At 45.0% G+C, this 23845-nt stretch overlaps 1 protein-coding gene across 9 annotated transcripts in view; it reads left to right on the top strand.

The window, feature by feature from the left end:
* Positions 1 to 19882, top strand: part of LOC108029676 (nephrin) — a 65786-nt gene extending 45904 nt beyond the window's left edge. For 3 of the 9 annotated variants that reach the window (XM_050887496.1, XM_017102121.3, XM_044092034.2), the window contains 13 exons: positions 5720 to 5864; positions 6871 to 7001; positions 7641 to 7800; positions 8235 to 8449; positions 8827 to 8908; positions 9765 to 9924; positions 10270 to 10406; positions 10710 to 10874; positions 12052 to 12495; positions 12586 to 12845; positions 14755 to 14901; positions 16935 to 17282; positions 18843 to 19882. In XM_050887496.1, the coding sequence (XP_050743453.1) occupies positions 5720 to 5864; positions 6871 to 7001; positions 7641 to 7800; positions 8235 to 8449; positions 8827 to 8908; positions 9765 to 9924; positions 10270 to 10406; positions 10710 to 10874; positions 12052 to 12495; positions 12586 to 12845; positions 14755 to 14901; positions 16935 to 17282; positions 18843 to 18953 (2505 nt within the window). In that variant the 3' untranslated portion in view covers positions 18954 to 19882. Of the gene's footprint in view, positions 1 to 5719; positions 5865 to 6870; positions 7002 to 7640; positions 7801 to 8234; positions 8450 to 8826; positions 8909 to 9764; positions 9925 to 10269; positions 10407 to 10709; positions 10875 to 10942; positions 11262 to 12051; positions 12496 to 12585; positions 12846 to 14754; positions 15112 to 16934; positions 17283 to 18842 lie in introns of those variants that run through there. The other 6 variants (XM_044092035.2, XM_044092039.2, XM_044092036.2 and 3 more) reach the window with 6 other exon arrangements.
* The last annotated feature ends 3963 nt before the right edge of the window (positions 19883 to 23845 follow it).

Here is a 23845-nt window from a genome sequence, read left to right as displayed (position 1 = left end):
ACGGGGATAACTAGTTTACGATTTATTAGGCATTCCTGATTGGAATTCTTTGTTGGACGGTAGGGAAGATTCTTTACCTTTAACTTCCTTTATAACGATGCCTAAAAGTATACAACTATATTTTTGAGTCCGGGAGTTCATGGAATTCACTCGTGTTCACAGCATACTTTTAGACACCTCCGTTGGTAGTTTGTTATTATCAATACTTTTGTATTTATTACAAAGTAGGCCATCAACTCTTTGACAAGTTGTGTCGTGGGGAAAAAAAAAAAAAAAAAAAAAAAAAAAAAAAAAAAAAAAAAAAAAAAAAAAAAAAAAAAAAAAAAAAAAAAAAAAAAAAAAAAAAAACAAAGTGCGTGCTTACGCGTTATTATTTTGTTATCTATTCTTCGTGTGCTAATAATAGCACAGATCATAAAAATTCGGACGCTGTCTAGCGCAGTGTCGGCAGTGGGACAACAACAACAACATAAGTGTAGTGCGACAAGACTGCATTTGTGCCCGCTAGGGCACCGCTGTTCCCCTCACACTGCGCGCAGCCGTACAAGAGGGGCAATAAAAGCAGTGATTGACTTACATTCGACTTTGCATAAAATCGAGAGAAATGGCAAATACCAGAGAAACAATGCTTCTGGGCGAAGCTCTGAGAAAAGCCGTCATGGACGAGGTGATTCCAGGAGAGTTAACCCTGGCAAAAAATCTGGCCACTAGCGGCAAGCTTAACTCATATGGTATAGCAGTATCAAGCAGTAATGCAGCCTGTATCACCAGTACTCTGACAACAACTCACAGTCCAATATATACCAACACTACATCATCACCCAGCATATGCAGTGGCATGTGCTCAACGCCTATGCCTCCTAAAGCATTAAGCACTTCTATAGACTTCCCCCCTCTACCGGATTCACCCAGATGGCAAAAAATCCAGAGCCAGAAGAGGAAGGGGTCATCGAACTCACCAATAAGTCAACGAAAACGTGCCGATATTAGAAATTTAGAACCCAGTGACCCTGTGTCAGCAAACAGGTTCGAAACACTATCAGTTGATGACGATGAGATGGACTGCAATAGTGTGGACGAACCATCGACTAGCGCTGCAGCAGCGGCTTACCGTTCTCACACCGCTTCTAAGGCTAAAGACAGCAATGCACATAACAAGAACGCAAACGTACAAAGTAAAACTGATTCATCTACGGTAAAATCTGCTTCTACTGGTAGTCCAAAACCACCACCAATCGTTCTTATGGACGTGACAAACGTGAACGAACTTCTTATCGCTATCGAGGAAGTTACAAATCTTGAAAATGTTGAAATCAAATCCTCTGTGGGCTCCACTCACAGAATCTACACCAAAGACGCAAACACCTACAGGGCTGTAGTACGACAACTAAGTTCCCTGAAAATTGAATTCCATTGCTATCAATTGAAAGACGAGAAACCATTCAGAGTTGTTGTGCGAGGATTACACCATTCACAGCTCCATCATAAAATCAAAGAGGAATTACTCAGACAGGGGCATAAAGTTCTATCAATATATAACCCAAAAAGCAACAAGAGCGGTGAACAGATGAACCTCTTCTTCATTAATGTAGAAAAGAATCTAAATAACAAAGATATACTCCAACTACGATCTCTATGTCGCCAACGCGTCCGTTTTGAAGTAGCCAGAAAAGCACAAGACATAGTGCAATGTCGGAGATGCCAATCGTTTGGTCATACTGCAAGATATTGCTACAGACCTTTTATCTGTGTCTCTTGCGGTGACTACCATAAATCATCAGATTGTCCCAGAAGCAAAGAAGCACCAGCAACTTGCACTCACTGTGGTGAAAATCACCCAGCTAACTTCCGTGGCTGCAAATCCTATCAAAAATTGCTCAAAATGAACGAAAATGTACAGAAAACCCCAAAAGTGAGCATAAACAATAACTCTACACCCAAACATTATGAAAATGGAGTTTCTTATGCTCAAATAGCCAGAAATGCAAATCCAATCACGGAAAAACAAAACAAACGACCAGGAAACCTAACAAATAGGCTACAGGACGCCATTCAACAGCAACATCACTACGGTGCAAAAAATCATGCGCACTTTTTCCCAGATGTGTCACAACAGCAAAATGCACAAGAATCTAAACTAGAAATGGCAGTTGCATCGCTCTCAAAAGCTATCGAGGGTCTATACGCCATGCAAGCCCAGATGCTGAAGATGCTGGTTGCAATTAACGCGCAACTTACACAATGTCCCAAATAAAAATTCTCACCTGGAACACGCGAGGTGCTGCCGGCAAAATGACGGAAATCGGCCACCTTGCGGAGAGAGAGAATATTGACATTCTCCTTCTCACTGAAACGAAGACATCCAACCTTCAACTATTTGGATATGAAGTCTACACTTCAAATCTACCTGACGGCAGCCACAGGGGTGGAGCTGCAATCCTGGTTAACAAAAAGATCAATCACTTTCCCATCGAGCCAATCGTCCATGCTAAAGTCCAAATCGTGGGTGCCAGAATCCAAACATGTATAGGACAAATATTCATCGGATCAATCTATTGCCCTCCGAACTTCAGCTGGACTCAATCAGAATTTGATGACATATTCGCTAACTTCAACTTCCCAAGATCATTTATCAGCGGAGACTGGAACGCCAAACATCCATGGTGGGGTTCTGCGATCACCTGTCACCGAGGTAACTTACTTGCCGCAAGCGCCATCTCAATTAACGCCAACATCCTGGCGACTGGAGCACCAACATACTATCCAAGCGCAGTAAATCGAAGACCATCCTGTTTAGACTTTGCAATTTATCGCAACATTCCACACGACAAGCTAAGCATCAGAGACAGCTGGGACCTTGAATCGGACCACCTATCTCTCATCACTACATTAAAAACAGAAGCCATACAATGCACTCAACGTAGACAACTTCTTAGCAAACACACAAATGTAGCTGTTTTCAAGGAAGAACTATGTAGATCGATACGCCTTAACATTGAGCTCAACTCTGCTGCTGAGATTGACGACGCTGTAGACCTCTTCACTACCAACGTGACAAATGCGGCGAGGAGTGCAAACGTGTACACTGCAAACAATCATGGCAGAGCCCTCATACGCCACTCGAATAGAATTGACCCAAACATTGCAGAGATTCTAGTCCGTAAGAGAGCACTGAGAAGACGTTATATTCGAACGCACAGTCCTGAGGATAAAGCTCAATGGCATAGATGCGCCAGAGAGCTTCACGTTGCCATGGCTGAATTGAAAAATGCGCAATTCGAACATATGCTGACCAATATGGACTATTCTAATGATTCCATTTTTAATATGTGGTCCTTTACCAAAAAAGTAAAAAGAATGCCACAGAAAGTTACGCCTCTGAAGAACAGCAATGGTAACTGGTGTCGCTCCTTAGAAGAGCAAGTACAAACATTTGCGGAACACCTTGGCGACAGATTCACTGCGTTTAATTTCGCATCCGAGGAGGATATCAACAGAATAAACGAAATACTACAGCGCCCTTTCCAGATGTCACCTCCAATAAGACATATCCGTCTGGAAGAAGTCTCAAACATGATACGTACCCTCAAAAGTCGAAAGGCGCCAGGTCATGACCTAATAAGCAACGCAGTACTTAAAATCCTTCCCAAGAGAGCACTATTACTTATCACATTGATATTCAATGCGATACTTAGAGTGCAATACTTTCCCAAAAAATGGAAGAGTGCTAGAATCAGTATGATTCTAAAGCCAGGGAAACCGGAACAGGATCCATGCTCCTACCGGCCTATCAGCCTCCTGCCCTCTTTATCGAAGGTAATGGAAAGGCTGATAGCTTCCCGACTTATAATACACCTAGAAGACAATGATACTATCCCAATGCACCAATTCGGATTCAGAGCCGGCCACAGTACGATTGAGCAATTGCACCGTGTAGTCAATCACATCCTGAAGGCCTACGACAATAAAGAATACTGCAACGGCATCTTTCTTGACATACAACAGGCATTTGATAGAGTTTGGATCCCGGGACTACTAGCCAAAGTCAAAACAGCGCTGCCAGCCAACCTGTTTGAGCTCATCAGATCGTTTCTCACAAACAGAGATTTTTGCGTCCAGTCCAGAGACGCAATCTCTGCAAATGTTGCCATTACAGCTGGCGTTCCCCAAGGAAGCGTCTTAGGACCGCTACTGTACTCCATCTTTACAGCAGACATCCCCAAGCCAAGCTATGAAGAAATGACCTACGACAACAGCAAAATGCTGCTGGCCAGCTTCGCTGACGACGTCTGCTTTCTCAGCTCCTCGAACAGTGAGACCGAGTCTTCACAAACGCTGCAAACCTACCTCAACGAATTCGAGAAATGGGCCACGGCGAACAATATCAAAATCAACGAAAGCAAATGCGTAAACGTTTGCTTTACGTTACGCCGAAAAACAACTCCGGTGGTCCACATTAATAATGTGGACATAGAGCAAGCGACTAAGGCGAAATACCTAGGCCTCACACTGGACAAACGCCTAACCTTCCGAGAACATATTGCCAGAGTCGTCAAAATGTGCAACCTAAAGCGGAACCAATTATTCTGGATGCTAAACAAGAAAAGCAAATTATCTCTAAGATGCAAGCGGCACATTTATCAACAAATCATCGCACCAACTTGGAGATATGGAATCCAAATTTGGGGAGTGGCGGCTGCGTCCCACCGAAAACGTTTCCAAACCGTCCAGAACAAAACATTAAGACAAATCACTGGCTGTGAGTGGTTCGTTAGCGGCCAAACGCTTCACAATGACCTAAACCTGAGTCTTGTTGAAGACCAAATATCGTTCTTCTCAAGCAGGTACAACGACCGTCTAACTGCCCACCGTAATCGTCTAGCCCGGAGATTACAGGGGGCTATCCCAATTCGCAGGCTCAAAAGAAGACATTTTGGGCTGCTCCTAAGAGACTAATATGAATATATTATTTACTTGAAACTAGTCGTAATTTGAGCTACTCCTATATACCAAGTTGAAAACTAATTATAATTTATAATTAAGAGATTATTTACTTAAGAAAACATTTAGGTTAAAGGCTTTAATTAGATCTGTTCCTGGATTATATTAAATAAAGATGTTAATTAAATAAAAAAAAAACTTTTGTATTTAGAATTTTAACTTAAATTACATAAATTCCAGTCTTAACATGTAAAATTTAACACTTTTAAGAAAACTGGGACTTAGAAGTCATTAAAATTTCGCGGATACTTATATAAATATATGAAAACATTATAAAAGAAAACAAAAACTAACTTAAGAAAGGTATATGTTAATAAGTTAATAATGAAGTAATTACTCATATCTTTAAACCGTGTGGGTTGTCAGTCGGACGAGAAAAATCTTTTTATAAACATTTCGGTTATATGAATTTTGAAAACAAACTGTCGTCGGAACCACCCGACTGCTACCCTGGCCAAAATGTTTATAAACATGCAAATTTCAAATGCCTGTCATCCTCGTTAATGGCTGCCCTAGAGAACAATTTCCGCTCCCCGCCGAGGGAGTCGTACACATGCTTTGTGGTAATTGAAGTTGCTCGAACGGCAGTCACGTAGCGAGGGCCTCAATTAAAAGCCACCCCCAATCTGCGTGTACGGACGTGCCAACCCTTTTCCGTTTTCTTTGTCTTGGCCACCGCTCAGCCGTTAACCGTTTGCCCCTCTCTCCACCCACTTAGGGCAATCCGGATGGCAATATGACCACCTCGGTGCTGACATTCACGCCCACCATCGACGATCGCGGCAAGTTCCTGTCCTGCCGCGCGGAGCAGAGCATGATACCCGAGTCCGGACTGGAGGACGGCTGGAAGTTGGACATCTATCGTAAGTTTGGTTCGCCTAACGAAACAGGCCTGCTTAATATTTAATTCGACCCTGCCAAAGTTTTTAATGAAACCGAAAGCACAAAGTCGGCGAGCGGCTTTAAAGACTGTGTGTATGAAACAGCTGCCTCCCGCACTGCTCCTCAATATCTTTTCCTCCATATTTTTCTTCGATTCTGCTCAGCGGGGCAAGTTTTGGCAAATTAATTTCCAGCGGCCGCCGGTGAAAGTTTTGCACAAAACTTGCGAAACTTTTTAACCCGCCACAAGCACCGCAACGCCGCCTGCAAAGTCATCTTTACGCTTTTACAGTTTTCGACCTGTTTGCACAAAATTTAAATGGCAAAACCACCACAGCTCCGAGCCCCGTCCCCGTAAAAAGGGGGTCGAGCAGGGGAACCGCTTCCTGTTTGCCTTGGGAGTGCGGTTTGCTGCTTACCTTTTAACTTTTCCTCTTTTTTGTCCCGCCCCACGCGATTCGATTGAAATATCTGGCTCATTCGCCGCGAAACGCAGCCTCCGGAGCGCGGGGCACTGTTTACCCAATTTGATAGATTGCTTAATAAGCTTAATTGATTCGCATTCGCGGACCAATTTCGAATTAATCAAGTTAAAATGTTGCCCAGTTACCCAATGGCTTCCCTTTCTCCGCCAGCGAAACGCCATTTCGAAGGCCTAATTGCCAGGCTGAGCTGGCCGGCAGAAAAAGAGTTCTGTTAATAATAAACAAACAAACGAAACGGGCTAAAAGGCCAGGGGAGAGCGAGTTGAGTGGACGGGGAGCTGAGCATTTCGACAACTTAAATTGGCTAATTTGTGCGGCTTACACAGTAATTACACCTTTGGCATTTTATTTGCCTGCCAGCTTTATTATTTGTCTGGCCAGGCGATTTAAAGTAATTAGCCCGCCCGATGCCATGGCAGCACAGTCTGTCCTTGCCTCCTCCCAATCCCCGTAGACAGCCCATAATGACTTCTATCCAATTTGACGGCCTTTTCATCCGCAGACATTCCGGTGGTGAGCCTGGAGCTGGGAACCAACTCGCTGAACTCCACGCTGCGCGAGGGCATCGATGTGTTCTTCGAGTGCAACATCAAGTCGAATCCCTGGATCTACAAAGTTAGCTGGCGGCACAACGTAAGTGACAGACAGATGCAATTTTACACGCACAAATTTCGAAAAACAAATTTAACAGCTCACTGCCTTTGCCAACTCGCGGCTAATTTATTTTGACTCGGGGCCCTCTCGAAAGTAACCGCTTAGGAGGAACGCGCATATAAAGCAGCCGTTTCACTATGTATTATTATTATTTTCATTATGCGCCCATACATTAGCCCCGGGCTGCGGATTCGATTCGAGAGCCCTAACTGCCGACGAGATGGTGCGCATAATTGTTGCATATTTTAGGGCTGCCAAAGGGCAAAAAATGGAATTCTCTAGGCAGCCGCCATACATGGGGGCGAACACAATTTATTATCGAATTACCGAGCTGGGGAGAGCACTTAACAATTTATGCAGCCCGGTCCTAATTTATGCAGCAGCCACCGGCTCTTCAATCAGCAGTTCCGCCCGTCGGCCTGCGGGGCGTATGCGCAATGTAACGCAACATAAAAGTGTGATTAGCTTTGAGAAATTAAATTTATTTCAATTTACCCACCTCCAGCAATCGGTAAATTGAATTCGATTCAATAAATTATTGCGCCACACACGGGGTGGCCGGTACATTTTACATTTTCCATTTTCAATTTACGTTTCACTTTCTGCTTTCGATTTCAGGGTGAGATTCTGGCCAACAACCCCGCCGAAGGCATAGCCGTGTCCAACCAGAGTCTGGTGCTCCAGAACGCCAGCCGGGCGAGGAGTGGCATCTACACCTGTGTGGGCAGCAATCGGGAGGGCGACGGCGAGAGCAATCCCGTCCAGCTGGACATACGATGTGAGTATACGTGCTCCGGGGTGGCGAATTTCCCAAGTCGGTCCTTGGCCTAAGCTGCAGTGTGTTAATTTACATAACAGCTTAATTAAAACGAATGGGATCCTTCGATTGCAATTTGTAACTATCACGTTACACAATGCAATTACAGCAGGACTCAGCAGGACGAGCGTCCACTCGTCTCTGTGTGCGACTTATCCTGCCACAGACAAATTGAATTTTTCCCGTAAATCAGACAAATAAATCAATTAAGCAGCAACAATGCAACCGCAAACAAGCCGACAATGCCGGAGCTTTCTTTAAATATTTAATGGGCAAAAGTTAGAGCTCCTTTTTGACCTGCAGTGCTTCCGAGGACCAGGAATCCGGCTCGAGATGGGCCGGTGTTTCTCTTTAATTATGCGGATGCCTTGAACCTCTGTGCTTCTCTTTTGCAGTCGCACCTGTTTGCCGACCCCGACAGCGGGTCTCCTACAGCTCGGGCCGGCATGAGACCGTCAAGGTGGCCTGCGAAATCGACGCCAATCCCGCGGAGGCAACCTACGTTTGGAAATTCAATGCAACCCAGGGCGAAACAGTTGACATACCGGCCTCGCAAGTGGCCGTGGACCGGGGCCGCAGTATTGCCCATTACACGCCCATGACGGAGAATGTAAGTGCTCCGAGCCGAACTCGAACCCATTGCCGCTCCCATTTGCCTTCCCGATTTCGATTCCGCTAGTCCTGCCTGTCCTCCTGGAGGTCATATAAATCAGTCCCCGGCACGCCCTTGAGGGCCAGCACATAATTTTCCAAACGAGTTGCGGTTTTGAATTTTCAATTAAGGTTGAAAAGGTGTGTCGCCAACGGCGTCGCCATCGCCGCAGTGCATGCATAAATTAAGCCAACGAAATGCATTGTCACTCAACCCGGCCCTTGTACCCCCAATCCTCCAATCCCGCACTCCTGCACCATCCTTTGGGGCAACCCAAGCCCGAACCCACACTCATTCTGATGCCCGTGTTTGCGATTTCCTCTTTGCAATGCCAGGACTACGGGACGCTGCTCTGCTGGGCGACCAACGAAATTGGCGATCAAAGTGAACCCTGCGTATACACAATAGTCCCGGCAGGTGAGTAGCATCGGGGCAGGGAGGGTTGGTTCGCGGGCGGAACGTGGGTGATTCACCTGTCAGTGGGGCTATGTGGGGACGTTGCCTTGGAACTCGCGTGCCAGCAGCTGCGGATTCATTTCAGGCCTTGCAGAGCATGCGGGGCTAACTCGGCACTTTAGATGAGCTCCGCACATATTCATATTTGATTTTGCTTTATAAAGTATTTGTTTTCTTTTCATATTAATGTTAACGAGACACAAAGTTTTAGCTTTACTCTAAAGTAATAATTAAGTCTTTTAGAAAACAAATTTAGTTTCAGTTTATAAATTATTTGAATTATTAACAATTTTTGCCTACGCACCTTATTTTTTTTACAATTAAAAGCATTTACAAAATGTACAACCATTAAATGATTTCCCTACAGTTCTGATAAAGGTGCCTAAAACTGTGCAACAATATAGTATACCTCCAGAGGCCCATTCCATTACCTCACTGCATACATTTAGGCTCTCTTTTTATGTACTTTTAAATTTCGAGCTACACGGTATCGTCAGCTCCATCAGCTGGTTTCCTACCCGTGGGAAAGCGTCTGGCTGGCAACGGTTTTTGTTTATGTTTTGTTTTGGGTTTTGCAAAGTCCCGCTGTGCTGATTTGCCGATGACTTTGGCACTTTGGCGCTTTGCTTTACCGGCTGCTGGATTAGGCAAACTAGTGCTGCGAGTTAGCTTATTGATTTTGAAGCTATCCGGCGACAAATATGCGCACCCAAAAGCTGTAGACAAATGCTGGGGCTCAGTGCAATTTGTGGCTTGATCCGCCTCCGAGCCGGAATAATAAATATCGGACTGTCTTTTTCGCTCTGCTCCCAAACAGGCGAGCCGGATCCGCTGCTGAACTGCACGGTGCTCAACCAGACATCGACGGGATTCCAAATCGAATGCATCGAAGGCTTTGACGGCGGCCTGCAGCAGGACTTTATAATGGAGGTTTACATGAATGGAACGACACGCCATCCCAAAATTTCGAAATCAAAGTGAGTAAGGAGTTGGATGCCGCAGCAGGACCAGGAGCACGGAAAGAAAAGGGCGGAGGAATGGACGCGGAGCAATCAGAATCACACGCCGTGTGACTTCTGCATTACAACAAGCCCAACGAGCCGTGGCATAGAACAGAACGCATGGCCATGGTAACGTTTAGGTCCATGTCCATGCCGATGCCCATGCCCATGCCCATGCTCGTGTCCATGTCCTTGTGAATATCCAGCATGCAGCTGCTGCTCCTTCGGCGAAACCCATTTGCCTGCTCTTTGCTCTGCCCTTTTTTGCGGTTTTCCCGTTCTTGATTTGGACATTCAAATATCGATTCAACTTCGTTACAGGCGACCGTACTTTGAGGTGAGCGGTCTGATGCCCGGAATGGGGTACAATGTCTTCCTCATCGCCCACAACAGCAAGGGCCGTAGCAACGCCACCATTTTGCAGGTCTACACGCTGAAGGATCCGGAGAAGCAGACGGGTGAGTTTAATCACAGGGGGACTCCGAGTGCCCGGTCTCCAGAAATGAGACCCACGTATAACTCAACCGATGCGGGCTGTCCTGTTTCCCACTCTCTGTCCTGTGCGTTTGCAATTTCATGCATGTCCTGGCCCTTGAGTCCTTGCTCTTTGCCTGTAAATTAATTGGCGAGGGCATCCATTTGCAGCTGCTTCATTTGTCTTTTGATTTGCTTAAATTCTTCTAACTTGGTTTGATTCCCCTCTGTGTTCTTTCTTTCTTTTATTCTTGTCGCCTAATTTCGAAATGCACGCTTTCTTTTAGTTAAAATAACCTTCACTAAGTCCTTTCAAGGACTTAGGCCTGCCTATCCTAAGTCAAAAGCGACAGCAACCACCACCAGCGACTGCGTCTGCGATGAGGACGAGTTTCTCAATCTGGGCAAGGGGATTGGCCTCGACGTGGGCAAAGACGTTGACCAGCAAGAAGGTAGCGGTGGCCTATCCTTTTCTATAATTTTCTATTAATCTGCCTTTGTTTTTCTAACCTGTAACTAGCCATGTATCGATTATTTTTATCTGATTTGTTACTCAATGTTATTGTTTTCACGGCGTTTATTATTTCAATCACTTTTTTATTTGTGTATTGTTTGTGTACGTAGCTTAGTTATTACCTAAATGTTTAGTTTTAAATATTTATTTCACCTATGTGTTGTTCCTAACCTTTGTTGTAGCAATAGTTTAGTTTTAAATTTGTTGCGACTAATTTTCATCCGAAAATGGTCGGGTTTATAGCACCATTAATCCACTTTAACAACTTCGCCCCACTAAGTCCGCACAAAGCTGCACAAATAAATCCGGATGCCGAATGGTTTTATTTTCCTGTTCCTTTTTTATGTGGGGTCACTAAAAATTCTCGACATGCCAACAAGGACCGAGACCAAAATTAGCAAAGCCGGGCGGGGCTAGGGGCGGCTTACAACTCGCAGATATGCACAAGTACACAAATACACGGACACTTGCACCCACACACATGCAGCTCATTAAAGCGGCACTAAATTCAAGGCACGTGCGACAGGAACTGCCACCGACAACAACAATAACAGCCGGAGGACGAGACTGGACCAAGAACGGGACGTAGTTAGCAGCTCATAAAACAATGCAGACCCACAGGAAGAAAGAAAGGGGCAGTCCCCACACAGAGAAAAATGTTCGATTCTTAATTTTAATGTATAGACGCATAAAAAGTGAACACAGAAAAAAGTCCGCATTCACCCTTGAAATAAAGATGAAAGAGAGTTTGTTTTTCGCCATAAATCAATTTTAAAATTGAGTGAAATGTGTTCTCAATATTAATTTTAAGATGGGGATTTAGGAATTAAATACAACTTGGCCAACATTTAAGATCGATAGAGATGTTTTAAAACGATTTTCATTAATATTTTGATATTATATGTCTGTAAAACTTATAAATCTCACTCACCGCTTGGCTTTTATTTAAAATAACTCGGTCCTAATGATGTACAAAATAGCGAATTGCCACCTTTATGACTAGCATTTTCCTCTGTGTAAGCGCAGGACTACGTAAATGGACAGGCACATGCTTATCCTCCAATCTTGGTCTCTTTCCGGTTTCCCCTTTCTTACTTTCCCCCACTCTCTCGTAGACCTCTCGTTGGCCTATGCGCCCGTCATCGAGGACATCCGGCCGTTCCTCGGCATTCTGGCCGGCATCGTGGGCAGCGTTTTCCTGGTGGCCCTCATCATTGTGATTGTGGTGCGTGTGCGCGGCTCTTCGGGGCGCGATCGCAATAATTACTCGCATCCGGGCAGCGGCGTCGTCGGCGTGGGCGGCACCACCACCGGCAACGGCAGTGGGCTGGGTGGTGGCGCTGGCGGAGGCGGATTGGGCGGAACGACGGCCAACGGGAACGGGAGTCTGGGCCTGCTGGCGAGCAACAACAATGGCAGCCTGGTCATCGGCACACTGGGCCACAATGGCGGGCAATCAGTGCAGGATATGCACCGCATCGGCCGGGAGACGTGCCATGTGACGAGCAGCCTGGACAGCATCGACAAGAATCCGGACATCATACCGCAAGGTGGGTTGGGTGAGTTTCCACAGGTGGCTTCGATTGCACCGGTCGCCGAGCTAATCCTTAACGCGCCTCTGCGGGGGAATCCCCTTTTTCCCTTTCCAGACGGACACGACCTGGACGACGAGTGGACGACAAAGGGTCACGGTCGGGCTTACGCCACTGCGGCGCTGGCCGAGCAGAACGCCGTGATTACCTCCGGCACCTATGATCACCTGATGCCCACGTACGCCGTGGTCGACAAGAAGACGGGCCCGCCCCCGGGCCACGGCCCTTACATCCAGTATAATACGCTCATTCCCGTCAGCAAAATGGGCGCTTATGCCAATCAACAGCAGCAGCTCCAGCAGCAGCCGCAACAGAAGGTGAGTTATGGACACCCTAATCCACTCCCCTGCCGGACACTGAACCTTTTGCAATGTGCCGGAGATGCCTTCGCCAGAGCGTTAATTTACGACCCCTGGCGGTGGTGACCCCACTTTATTTCACTTGGCAACAGCCATCCATATATTTTTGGTTAAGTGCTTTTCATAGCCAGCATTTTGTTGTCCTTGCCTTGTCCCCTGGGAAAATGATAAAATAGTTGGTGTAAATCAGTCGGAAGACCCTTAAAGAAAACTGTATCATACCTTAGAAATTACTAAATAGATAGGTGTCGAAATATGAAGCTTTTAAAAGTAATGTTAATTGATAAAATTTATGAATGCCTTAGCTAAATTTGTCTGCTCATAAAGTAGAAGACAAAACTATTTAAATCTCGCTTCTCAACTATCAAACTCTGTCATTGAAGAATGGCGAAATATAACTTCCTTTGAAAAAGTCCTGAAGGTCGCGAGCGAAATAAACGAAAACAACAATAGCTCTGATGGGAATGGAGAACAGCATCATCTGCAGTTGTAGGAGAAGCGAAGAAACCAACATAATTTGAAAATCATTTAAGGAGAAATTTCTCTGAGCCAGCCACGCCCCTTTTCCGAGGAGTAGGAGCCAGCAAGCGAGAACCGAGGGCAGCCGCAGCAGCTGCAGCAATATAAATTTTCCATTTGCGAATTTAATAAAAATAAGTTGCAGGCGGACCCAGCGCGATTCGAGATTGCAGAGCGGGAACCACTCAGGAGGCGAAGGATGTTCGCATCCTGTTTCTATACCCACAGCTCCCGCTCCTGCTCCCGTTCCCGCTGCCTGCAGCCTCAAAATGCAATAAACGGCCAAGTGTGTGCCGCGATGGTGGAAAATCAGGGGGTTCCGGTGGAAAATGGCCGTTAAGGGCAGGGCCAGCAGCGGCAGACACATTACAAACAGGCGCCGCATGTGGGCGGTGTCTGGCCTAAACAAACAGACCAAAAGCAGACATAAAGCAGTCGGAACGACTCGCGAGCTGCAGTGGATCTCAGCTTTAACCTGCTCGGGCAATCAAAACGTTAGTGGTGATGCTCTAGTCACTTTTTATTTACTGCGTTTTAGCTCTGGAAAAGTTTTTCAAAGAGCTAACATTTGTGTACATTAATCCCCTCCAAGCATTTTCTATCGCAGAAGGCACTTCTAAGTGACTTTTAGGAAATACAAGCTATCAGAGAAGTGCCTCAAAAGTGGCACAATTCTTCTCGAAGAAGTCACTTCGGCGATCCGAATGCGATATCGCCGAAGTCACTTCTGGAAGTCAGTTAGAAGTGACCTAACAGACGCTTGTAGAAGATACCAGAAGAGCCAGCAAAATTTTGCAATTATTTTTCTTAAAAGGGCTTTGACCGTTTGTAGACACGGTCCTTGGCATGGCTTCTTGCGTCTACTACGTTCCAAAAGCTACTAAGTGACTTCTGGACGATAGGCGATAGAATTATCACCCTTTTGCTGGCAGGGTCCCACTCCATTTATTTGATAGACAACAAACCACCGAGCGGTTCGTTTGCGATGTAATTTTCTTTATAAATACATTTTGGTTTTCAACTAGTTGACAAAGTACACATTTGCCCCACTCAAAGCTCAATTAATATCGATCTATCAACAAGAAATACACAGGAGTGGAATGGAGAAAATATTTATTATTAAAATGACAAACCTAGCCTTTTGCAGAATTGATATGTTATTTTGTAAGAAGTATCCCAAGAGCTTTGTTCAAACTTGAATTGTAGAGAAATCACTCGCTTTGTTTTTTACCACATCAACCTTTTATTTAATTCGAAAGTGAAACGTATTGGTTCCCAAATATTTTGTTTATCGAGAAAACAAACAAGCAACTCGAAATATTACAAATGCGTGCATTTTTCTCCGCAGACTGAGCTCAGCTACAGCGATCTGACCGCTCCTCTGGTGGGTGGCCCGGTGAGCGTACAGCGGATGGCCCCCTACTGCAGCGCGACCTTGGGACGGCCGGGAAGGCAGGCGGAACTTAAGCGGGCGGAGCCGAACATCTACTCGCAGGTAAATGTGATGATGGACGACGAGATTCTGGCCGACTTGCATGCGGCCACAGCCTCCGGTAGGAGCTATGTGGCAGGGGCCGTGGTCGACAATGTGGGCGGAGCCGCCAATCTCTATGTTCAAGGCTACGCGACGCGGGTCTAGAGTTGCATCCGAAAGTTTGTTATGATTTTGTTATATTTTATTTATTTATTGGTTGTTGAAAATAAACATTAATTATGTCATTAATCCTCTGTATGTTTGAGCCCCGATCTAAAACTACCAGAAAGAAAGAAACATAGATATGCAAACCTCTGTTGATTACTTCCGAAAATTGCGTCTATATAGCTGGCCAAATCAATAAAGCAGACTTCGAAAATGGCAGCCAATAGGAAAAAATGCATTGCTTGCATGGGAAATATTTATCTTCCATTGAAAAGCAATGCAGGGTGTTACACATACGCACCGTAGCACAAACAAATCGTGCTGAATGCTAACAGAGTGCTGAGAACTCAGTTCACGCAAATCGGGCTTAAGGAGACGCAGAGAGTCCGACAGATATGAAATAATGGCCGAGGAATACCCTCGCTGAAAGCACATGAAGTATTTGATGGAATTTGGCCAGGAAATTGATTACCTGAAAGAGCTGAGCGCAGATTTGCCAAGAGTCCGACCAGTGAAAGTATAAACTTGATAGATATGGGAGTGGAGAGGAACGTTTTTCGCATTTGTCTGGCCATGGCAGACAAGTTATGCTCCGATTTTGCGGAACATTCCCATCGGGCTTTGTTTTTGTCGAGACCCCTTCTCTTTGTTTATCCAACTGGCTTTCATTCCTCTTAATAATTGAATAGACTTGAGCTACGGCCTAGAGTAGTTGAATCGATATGGATTCAGGCTCGACAGGTAGCCTGTGCACTTAAACAGCACTCGTGTTAGAGAACTCTGTTCTTGGGAATACAAGGCAAAAACCAACAGCAATTAATGCAGCCACACGAGCACAGTTCTGGCAACCATATCACCTAATGACGATGTTCGGTTTTGTTGTCATATGCTGATAAGTTTTACACGACATTTAGTTGGCACAGCACATCCCTTTCTCCGCAATCGATGTACTGCATTTGTTTGAAAAAACGTGGTAGTATTCGCAGATCTGAGCTGTTTTGTAAAGATACAAAAAACTTTAATAACATCGCCATTAAAATAACCACTTTAAGCATGGTCTCAAGTTGCCAGCTCATCAATTTTAATTTACATGGAGCTGAAAATTAATTTCATTAAAATCTCGTTGTGCCCATTAAGAAAACAACGTCAATATGCCTCGCCCAGGCACACGTTAATTACGGAAATAAGCATACAAACATGGTGCGCATACACATTCCCCACAAAGCCAGCAAGCCAGCAACTAGACTCACGACCCACCGATGGGCCAATTATTGTAGTAGCTCACCACATAGCCAGCCTCTTGTATGCCGTGGCAACCATGTTGGCTAAATAAACGCCTGCCGCGTTGTTAACTATCAGTAACACCGCCGCGTGGGGCACAAGGAGGCGGTGGAACCGCAGAGTCCGCGATGGCTGCAATATGCGTGGGAAACCACACTTACATATTAACATACAGGCCACTGGCACACTTGCCCGGGTGTTGCGCAGTTGCACAGCGGAAAATAAACAATATTATCAAAGCTAAGCACATTTTTGTCTAAAACATGTGATGTGTAATTTAAAAAAATAACTTTAAGGCAGTTTGAATTTGTTACTTTCTGGATGAGATTTTATTTCGATAGCTAAAGTATCAGTAGTGAAAAACAATTTAATTGGCGGCCAACGCGGGACTTTTGTTTATCATTTGACTCCAAATGCATTACTATGGCGTTTCGCGATGTAAAAAGTTTCTGTGTTTAGAAGCAACATTATCATTTACCCTCCCTATCGATCAATTACTTTTGTTTCAACCCTCCCACTCGCCACCCGAAACTCGTGACTAACTCGCAGCATATAAATCATCACACGACTAAAACCTCATTACCTACTCCTCTACCGAACCACCGCAGATCGATCTGGCACATCATCCCATGCCCATGTACTCGACGAGCCCAATGTTTGGCACGAACAGCACCATCACCGGAGTCACCATGTCGCATCCATCACAATTGGCCACCTTCTCGCCGACGCCGCCGCCGCCCATCTTCACCCACAGCATGGTGACCACCGGCGATGGCCTCCTGCAGCCGGTGACGTGCATGGGCCTGGTGGCAACATCTTCGGCAGCACCGGTACCCGGCTCGGTTCCACTGCCCCCGCAGCAACAGCAGCATCAGCAGCAGCAGCAGCTGACAGCGGCCAATGGCGGAAACGGAAGCATCGTCGGCATGGGCATGAGCCTTTATGGCAGCGATGTGGTAAGTGTCAGTTTGATGTACTTCCCCAATTCCTGGACCGCCTGCTGCTCCTTGTTGATAGCGAACTGGTCGTCAAGGCAACTCGTCTAATGTCCAAAACGTTGAAAGCATCAATATGCAAAGTGGATTTTCGGGCAAGGATTTTTGGCAGCGCTTCTGGCACAGGGCACGGGGGTGATAAAGGGGAAGGAGAGGGGGAACGGTGGCAGGAAACATTTATCTTGACCCCCACCACCCGAATTTCGAGGGCATCTTTTGTGCCCAATTTTGTTTTCGTTTTTCCCTTATAAATGGTGGCCGCTGGGGCGGAAAATGGGTTTTTGCGGTTGGACTGATAACTGCTCAAGTGATTGCAGCCACCGAAAGGGTATTCAGATGTAGAAAATTAAGAGCGGACAGTGCTCGAGCTCAGATACTTAACGCCGAAAGGGAATCTGCCTAAACAACTCCGTTTTGGGTTGGAAAATCTCCCTTTTTTGGTTTTTTATCACGGTTTCCCTACATTGCGCTCCTTTCCATCGATTAGCCCTCCAGTGCGTCATCGATCAACAGATGCCTCAAAGTCGAACCCATCCCAGTGACAGTGCAATTTTCTGGTAATCCATAACATTTGATCCCTCTACAGACAACTTTAAACTCAGCTGGAAAGAGGAAAGGGAATTTCGCGGGCATTTCAATGGGTTCAAAGCGGTAAATGACCCCTGAATGTGCTGCAGGATAATAAAAAAAAGCTCGCTGCTGGCTGTCCTGCTCCCTCCGCCTGTGCCTGCCATTCATTGTCTCTGTCAGTTGCTTTATAAATACGCCATTATGTATACTCCCGACGCAGCGCAGTGCGTTCTCCTGCTGCCATCCTCCTCGTGGACCAGGCCAACAGGCTTCTCGGCCATTGCATTGTCCCGCTGATGTTCGTTCCACAAAAAGAATTACGTTTTTACAACAATTTCATGCCAAAAGGACACTGCGGTGTGGCAACTTTTGACTCTAATGATTGCAATTATTATGACCCAAATAAGAAGAAGAGCAGCACGGGCAGAAAACCAGACAAAAAACAGAGGAAACAACATCATCAGCCGCAGCAGCGGAGACTGAATTCACAATGTTTTATTCCACTTTTGCCTTCTTTGCCATTTTATTTGTTGCCTTTTCTTGAGCTGCTCCTTTCGTTTGTCTCTGATGTGCTCCTTGTTTTTCCCGCTCGGCTCCCAAAAGCGGCCCAAACTGACACTGTTGGCCGTGTTGGCCCGAGGGAGTTGGCCAAAACACAGCAAATGGCTGGAAGACTTGTTGGTTTCGTCCCATTGTTTTTGTCTTGCCTCTGGTGCCACACTGCCAAAACCAAATATTACGCATACGCAACGTTTTTGCTGGTGGAAATTTTCTTGTCAGTGTGGCGGCAAACTTGAATTTGTAATAGCTGCGAGTACTTAAATAATGTGCGGCTCATTAATTTTAAAGCAGCGCTATTTAGTGAGCTGTCCGTGGTTATTCCCAAAGCTAAATAAGGTTTTTATTTGGTAAATTGTCTCAGCTCGTCCCCATTTTTTCAATTCCTTCCAGGGCAAGCCACAGCTGCTAAAGACCGTGCCAGAAGAGGTGCACCACCAGTTAAACGGCGAGGATGTCCTGATTGCCCAGGATCGCAATCTCGGATCCGGAACTCGCTTCTGACGCTAAGCTCTAGGCCACGAGGAGCAACTAATCTGAAGTCAGAGCGCACGGGAACTGCAAATCAAAAGAGAAAAGTATGGAAAACTAAAGAGAAATCGGGGAAAAATTGGTAAACAAATTGACTATAAGTTGTATGTGATGAGCCAGATAAACAAAACAGTAATGGAGTTGATTTTAAAGCAGCGGAAGCGCTCCCTTAGTTTTCACTCTTTTAAGAAGGCAAAGAACATTATGAGTGGATACGAAATGAATGGTCAACCCTGTAAAAAGATAACAATAAACTGCGCATGTACATTGTTCGAAGCAAACGTGAAGCTGAGCATTGAATTCCATAAAGCCTAAGAATACATGTAAAATACGGAATACAATTAACACTTATAGCTACTAATTATAACTAACATTAAATCTAAAAAACTGAATTGTTAATATATTTTTAAACAACAGCTTTAAGCGCCAAAAGAGAAACATAAACTTTTAGCTAAGTAAACGAATTCATAATTGTTGTTGACTTTAGTTTGAGTAACCTAGCTCTCATTACCATTTAGCTTGTAACTTAGGCTTAATTAAGGCATTTACAACATCTAAATCAAATTCATCTAGCTGTAAGCTCCAACTTAGCATAGTTCAAATTGTAATAAAAAAGATCGTAAAGAATTTAAAGAAACCATAGTCCTAAGGTAACTACGTAATGATGATAACGATTAATAAACGACTCAAATTAGCAAATCCAGTTTGCATTTTATACGTAAGGAACTACGAAAAAGAGAATTCAAAAATGTTTGACGAGCGAGCGTGAAAATCCCCTGAGAAAGTAAGTAAGGTAAAATGCATAACATTAATAAAAACAAAAGGCTAAGCAAATGCATGTAAAATATTTAACTGAGTATTAGGCTAAAGTTAATAAATTAAATTTAATAAAATGTATGAAACCAGGAAACCAAAGTGTATTGTATTCAGTGGGTGGTGGGTAGTAGGTAAATGCGTATCCCGGTACATATTAGCAGGTTGCCCCGAGGGTTCGATGACCGCGTCACGACTCGATTTCACCTTTTTGGGTACTAGGTAGAGCACACATCAGCAGGACCACCGACAAGTCAAATGTTGCAGCAAACTGATGTGGACAAACATAGGGGCGTGGCAGCTGGGACGGTGTGTCCTGTGTGCTGGGTGCTGCCTTGTAGCAACTGGTAAATATTGACGGGCCGCGTGAGCAAACAATGAGAAAAGCGGAAGTCAAGCCGAGCGACACAACCGCAGAGGAACAATAACAAAAACAGCCGACAATCTGCATTCAGCAGAGCGACATCAGAGCATCGTCAACTAAGTTAAGCAGCGACATGGCCGATACAGCGCTCAAAAATTGTCGGGCCATGTAAATTTTGTATGCGAAAGCACTTAACACCGTTTTCGCTTAAGCAATGCAAACATCGGGGAAGTAGTGGAGCCCAGGGAACTGAGTTAGATGATAGTCACCGGCATTTATGAGCCAGGCCTACATGGAAAGCAAATTATGCAAATTTGACCGCATCGCCGGCGCCGTCGATGTCTTGTAAATTTTCGTGCTTTCAGGTTCCCATTCCCGGCTGCTCTGGGGTACCTGTTTAGATTTCAAGATATGCAATACCACAGGCTAAGCAAAGGCACACAAACACGCAACGCAGCCATATGTACTGATCAAATATTTGAACCTCAAGACGCAGGAACAGGCTCCAAGCTGGAGTGGACCACATGTCAGGCCGCAAAACCACAGAGGTGCTGCTGTCCGCCGCAAACGTTGACATTAACCCACCAGATTGAAATCAATTAATCAATATACACCACATAAATTATAAATTAAACGCCGGCCTATGCTCATTTCGGAGCTGTGACTGCCACCAAGTCATTTCTGGGCCCTCCCCCAGCGAAGGCCATCAATCAGGCGGCGGCAATAAAGCGGCACCGAAGTCAAATCGCACTGAAATTCATATTGCCGTCAACAGAGAAATGGCGTTCAATTGTATTCAAATCATAAATAAATATTAAAAATCAATTTGAATGCAGTTGTCCTACCTCCGCAGCACAAAGCGAAGAATTATTGTCGGGGCAAAAGAATAAATAAAAAGCGAACAACAATGCACAGGGCATTGACATCACGAGCGCTGGTACGGCCCACATTTAAAAATGTACGAACGTTAAGGAATGCCATTTATTACACCCCTATTAAACTATCACATACAACTTTTTGTGATTTCGTTAAAATAAAAGGGAACGCTTTGCTCGAATCAATCAGTTATTCTTAGCATCCATCCAACGAGTTCGCTTATAGTCAAACCAGTTTTCACTAGTTTCCAGCCCCTGTTGTTTGGAAAACCTAAATTAAAAGTTTTGACACAAAACATTTTTTACTGCTCTTTCGCGGCTCCGCGAGATGAATGATGACTCGTTTCGTCGCAAAGAACTCATGTATTTATGCGACATTTGCTTTTAATTGATTGTTCGAAATGACAAACGACTTTCGGTATGCGGCTCGCTTGATTTATGCCCCGACGAGCTAATAAAACTTTACAGCGAGTTGTGCGAAATTAAACGAAAATGCCCTGCAATTAAGCGAGTTCTTTTTCGCTGCAGCCGAAGCTTACGACGCACTTAAGCCGCCATTAATGCAGAGTTGCACTGTGTTGTCTGTCACTGCAGTGGCCTGATTTATAAGCCAACTCTTACAGCACGCGGACAAGGATCCAGATCCGGATGGGGAGAGGGATCTGTGTGAGGAAGGGAGTGCGGAGGGGCAGACGAGGACGCGGATGCGGACATGAACGTGGATGGGTCCTGACCACAGAAACATTTTCTTACCACTGATTTATTTACATTTAAGCAATTTCGTCGCCATCGTTGTGAAGTTTCCAGACGGAAATTCGCAGCATTGCATCCGGAAATTGGCAACAAAAAGAGGGGTGCAGTGTCCCACCCCCTCGGGCCCTCCTCCTCCTGCCAGTCCCCTCGCCACATGCGAGCCTGCTCCCATTTACCATTCGCGAGGCCCAAGAGAAGATTAATGCCGGCGCTTTTATTGTTTGGTCAGTCGCGTGACCATTTTGTGCAATTTATATCGTAAATAACAGTGACGAAGAAAATAAGGAAAATTGAAGCCGATTATGCGAGGCAGATGTAAATAGGCAAATAAGCCGCAGGAAAGTAAAGTTTGAAGGGGACACCATTTGTTGAGGCAGTGAGTTCATTATAATAAGGGATGGCGTTAACGAATTGATGGCAAAAACTCAACCCAATTGTCGTATTGATTGGTCGGCCAAACAAATTTCCCAAGCATCCGACACCCTCAATGAAAAGCAGCCACTAAGCCTTGGCCCATAATGCGTAACAAATCTGGCAAAAATTTGGGCCAATATAAGGCGACACCTTTGCCACCGAAGCCTACGCACACACTCGAAGGTTAAATAAATGGCTGGATCCCAACCATAAATATATCGGCCTCGGAAGCGGGCACACAGAAAGGGGTTTGGAGTAACAAATGCGCGTATCCATTTACATAGAAAGTACCTGGCGTCGCACATTTCCTGCCTTTCACCGGATCCAGCCGGATTCCCGCCTCCGGTTAATATGGCGGCGTCAAAACAACATTAAACACGGCCCGGGTAACCGGGAACCAGCCACCGGAAGTGTGTGTATAAAATAACCCGCCCGCACCCTCGAACACGGTGCGTATACGCAATAAACATAAAAATTTTTGAAAAGCGAGGGGAAGTCCCGCTCTCTGATTTCCCCTCTGGACGTCCACCTTTCTTTATGCGATGGGCCCCCCAGAGGTTCAAATTATTTTTTTAGTACTTTATTCAATGCGCATTAGGCGGCTCGCAGTTTTCTCATTCAAATTTTGGTCGTAAAATGAGCGAAAAGGTGCGTGAGTTTCGGCTGGATATCCAGATTTTCTGGATTCCGGCCGAACTACCAACTAATGTGGGCACACTTAATTTATGTTGGGTTTTTTAACAGCTTCGAGTGTCTGCAATGCCAGGGAATGGAGTTGGCATGCGATTTGTCAGGCGGGACGTGTTGAGAATCTTAGGCAAATGGAGTGGCCGAGTTCAAAAGGGTTACTCTTTGATGGCAATGAGGGGTCTGCTGTTGACTTGTAAATAGCTGGCATGCCATTTCAGTTAAAAACGCTTCAATTTATTCATAGCTTTTTATTCCCAGCAAACACTGCATTCCGTGACATAATTAGATCTGCCAAATAGATTGGCAATCAGTATTCATTATTGTTTGTTTAGTGCCTTCAAATACATTGTCAACTAATTAAAATATTGAATGCCTGGGCCAAAAACTCTTCGCCAGCTGATGGGCCGAGTAATAGAGTGACAAAGTTTTGACCGCAGAGAAGTGGTATTTACGTGTGGGTCGCTGGCCAGAAAATCAAGTGGCTAATTGGCAGAACTGGGAAATGCATTTTTGTATTTCGGTTACGTTGATTGAATGTTTTGCCCGCCGACCACTTGACTATCAGCCGGTCCTAATGAAATGCAAATTACTTTTTTTGCGCCAGTATGCAAACTAATAAACATAACATTTATGAATTTTATTGAATTCGCCGTTTGAGCACGTTGAATTTCGGTTTATTAAAAAGGGCTTCATAGATAATTAATAAATTGCGCATCATTTGCAAATTGCAGCCGACGGGATCATGCATGACCAGATAGAAAAGACATTTTATATTGCTGACCAGTTTCCAGACCGCAGCGGTCGAGTTGGTAAATCGAATGATTTCATTGACATTTATATGATTGCATTTAAATTTTAGTTTTAATTTATATTTAATTATGTAGCGTTGGCGCTTTAAAGGTGGCCGGGGCCGCCAGCCCAGTGTCAAATTAGCCAGACTTATGCAAAGCATTCGT

Source organism: Drosophila biarmipes, chromosome 2R (genome assembly GCF_025231255.1).
Source record: "Drosophila biarmipes strain raj3 chromosome 2R, RU_DBia_V1.1, whole genome shotgun sequence".
Taxonomy (NCBI): domain Eukaryota; kingdom Metazoa; phylum Arthropoda; class Insecta; order Diptera; family Drosophilidae; genus Drosophila; species Drosophila biarmipes.
Note: the sequence above shows the minus strand (reverse complement) of the source record. Positions and strands in the feature narration are given on the sequence as shown.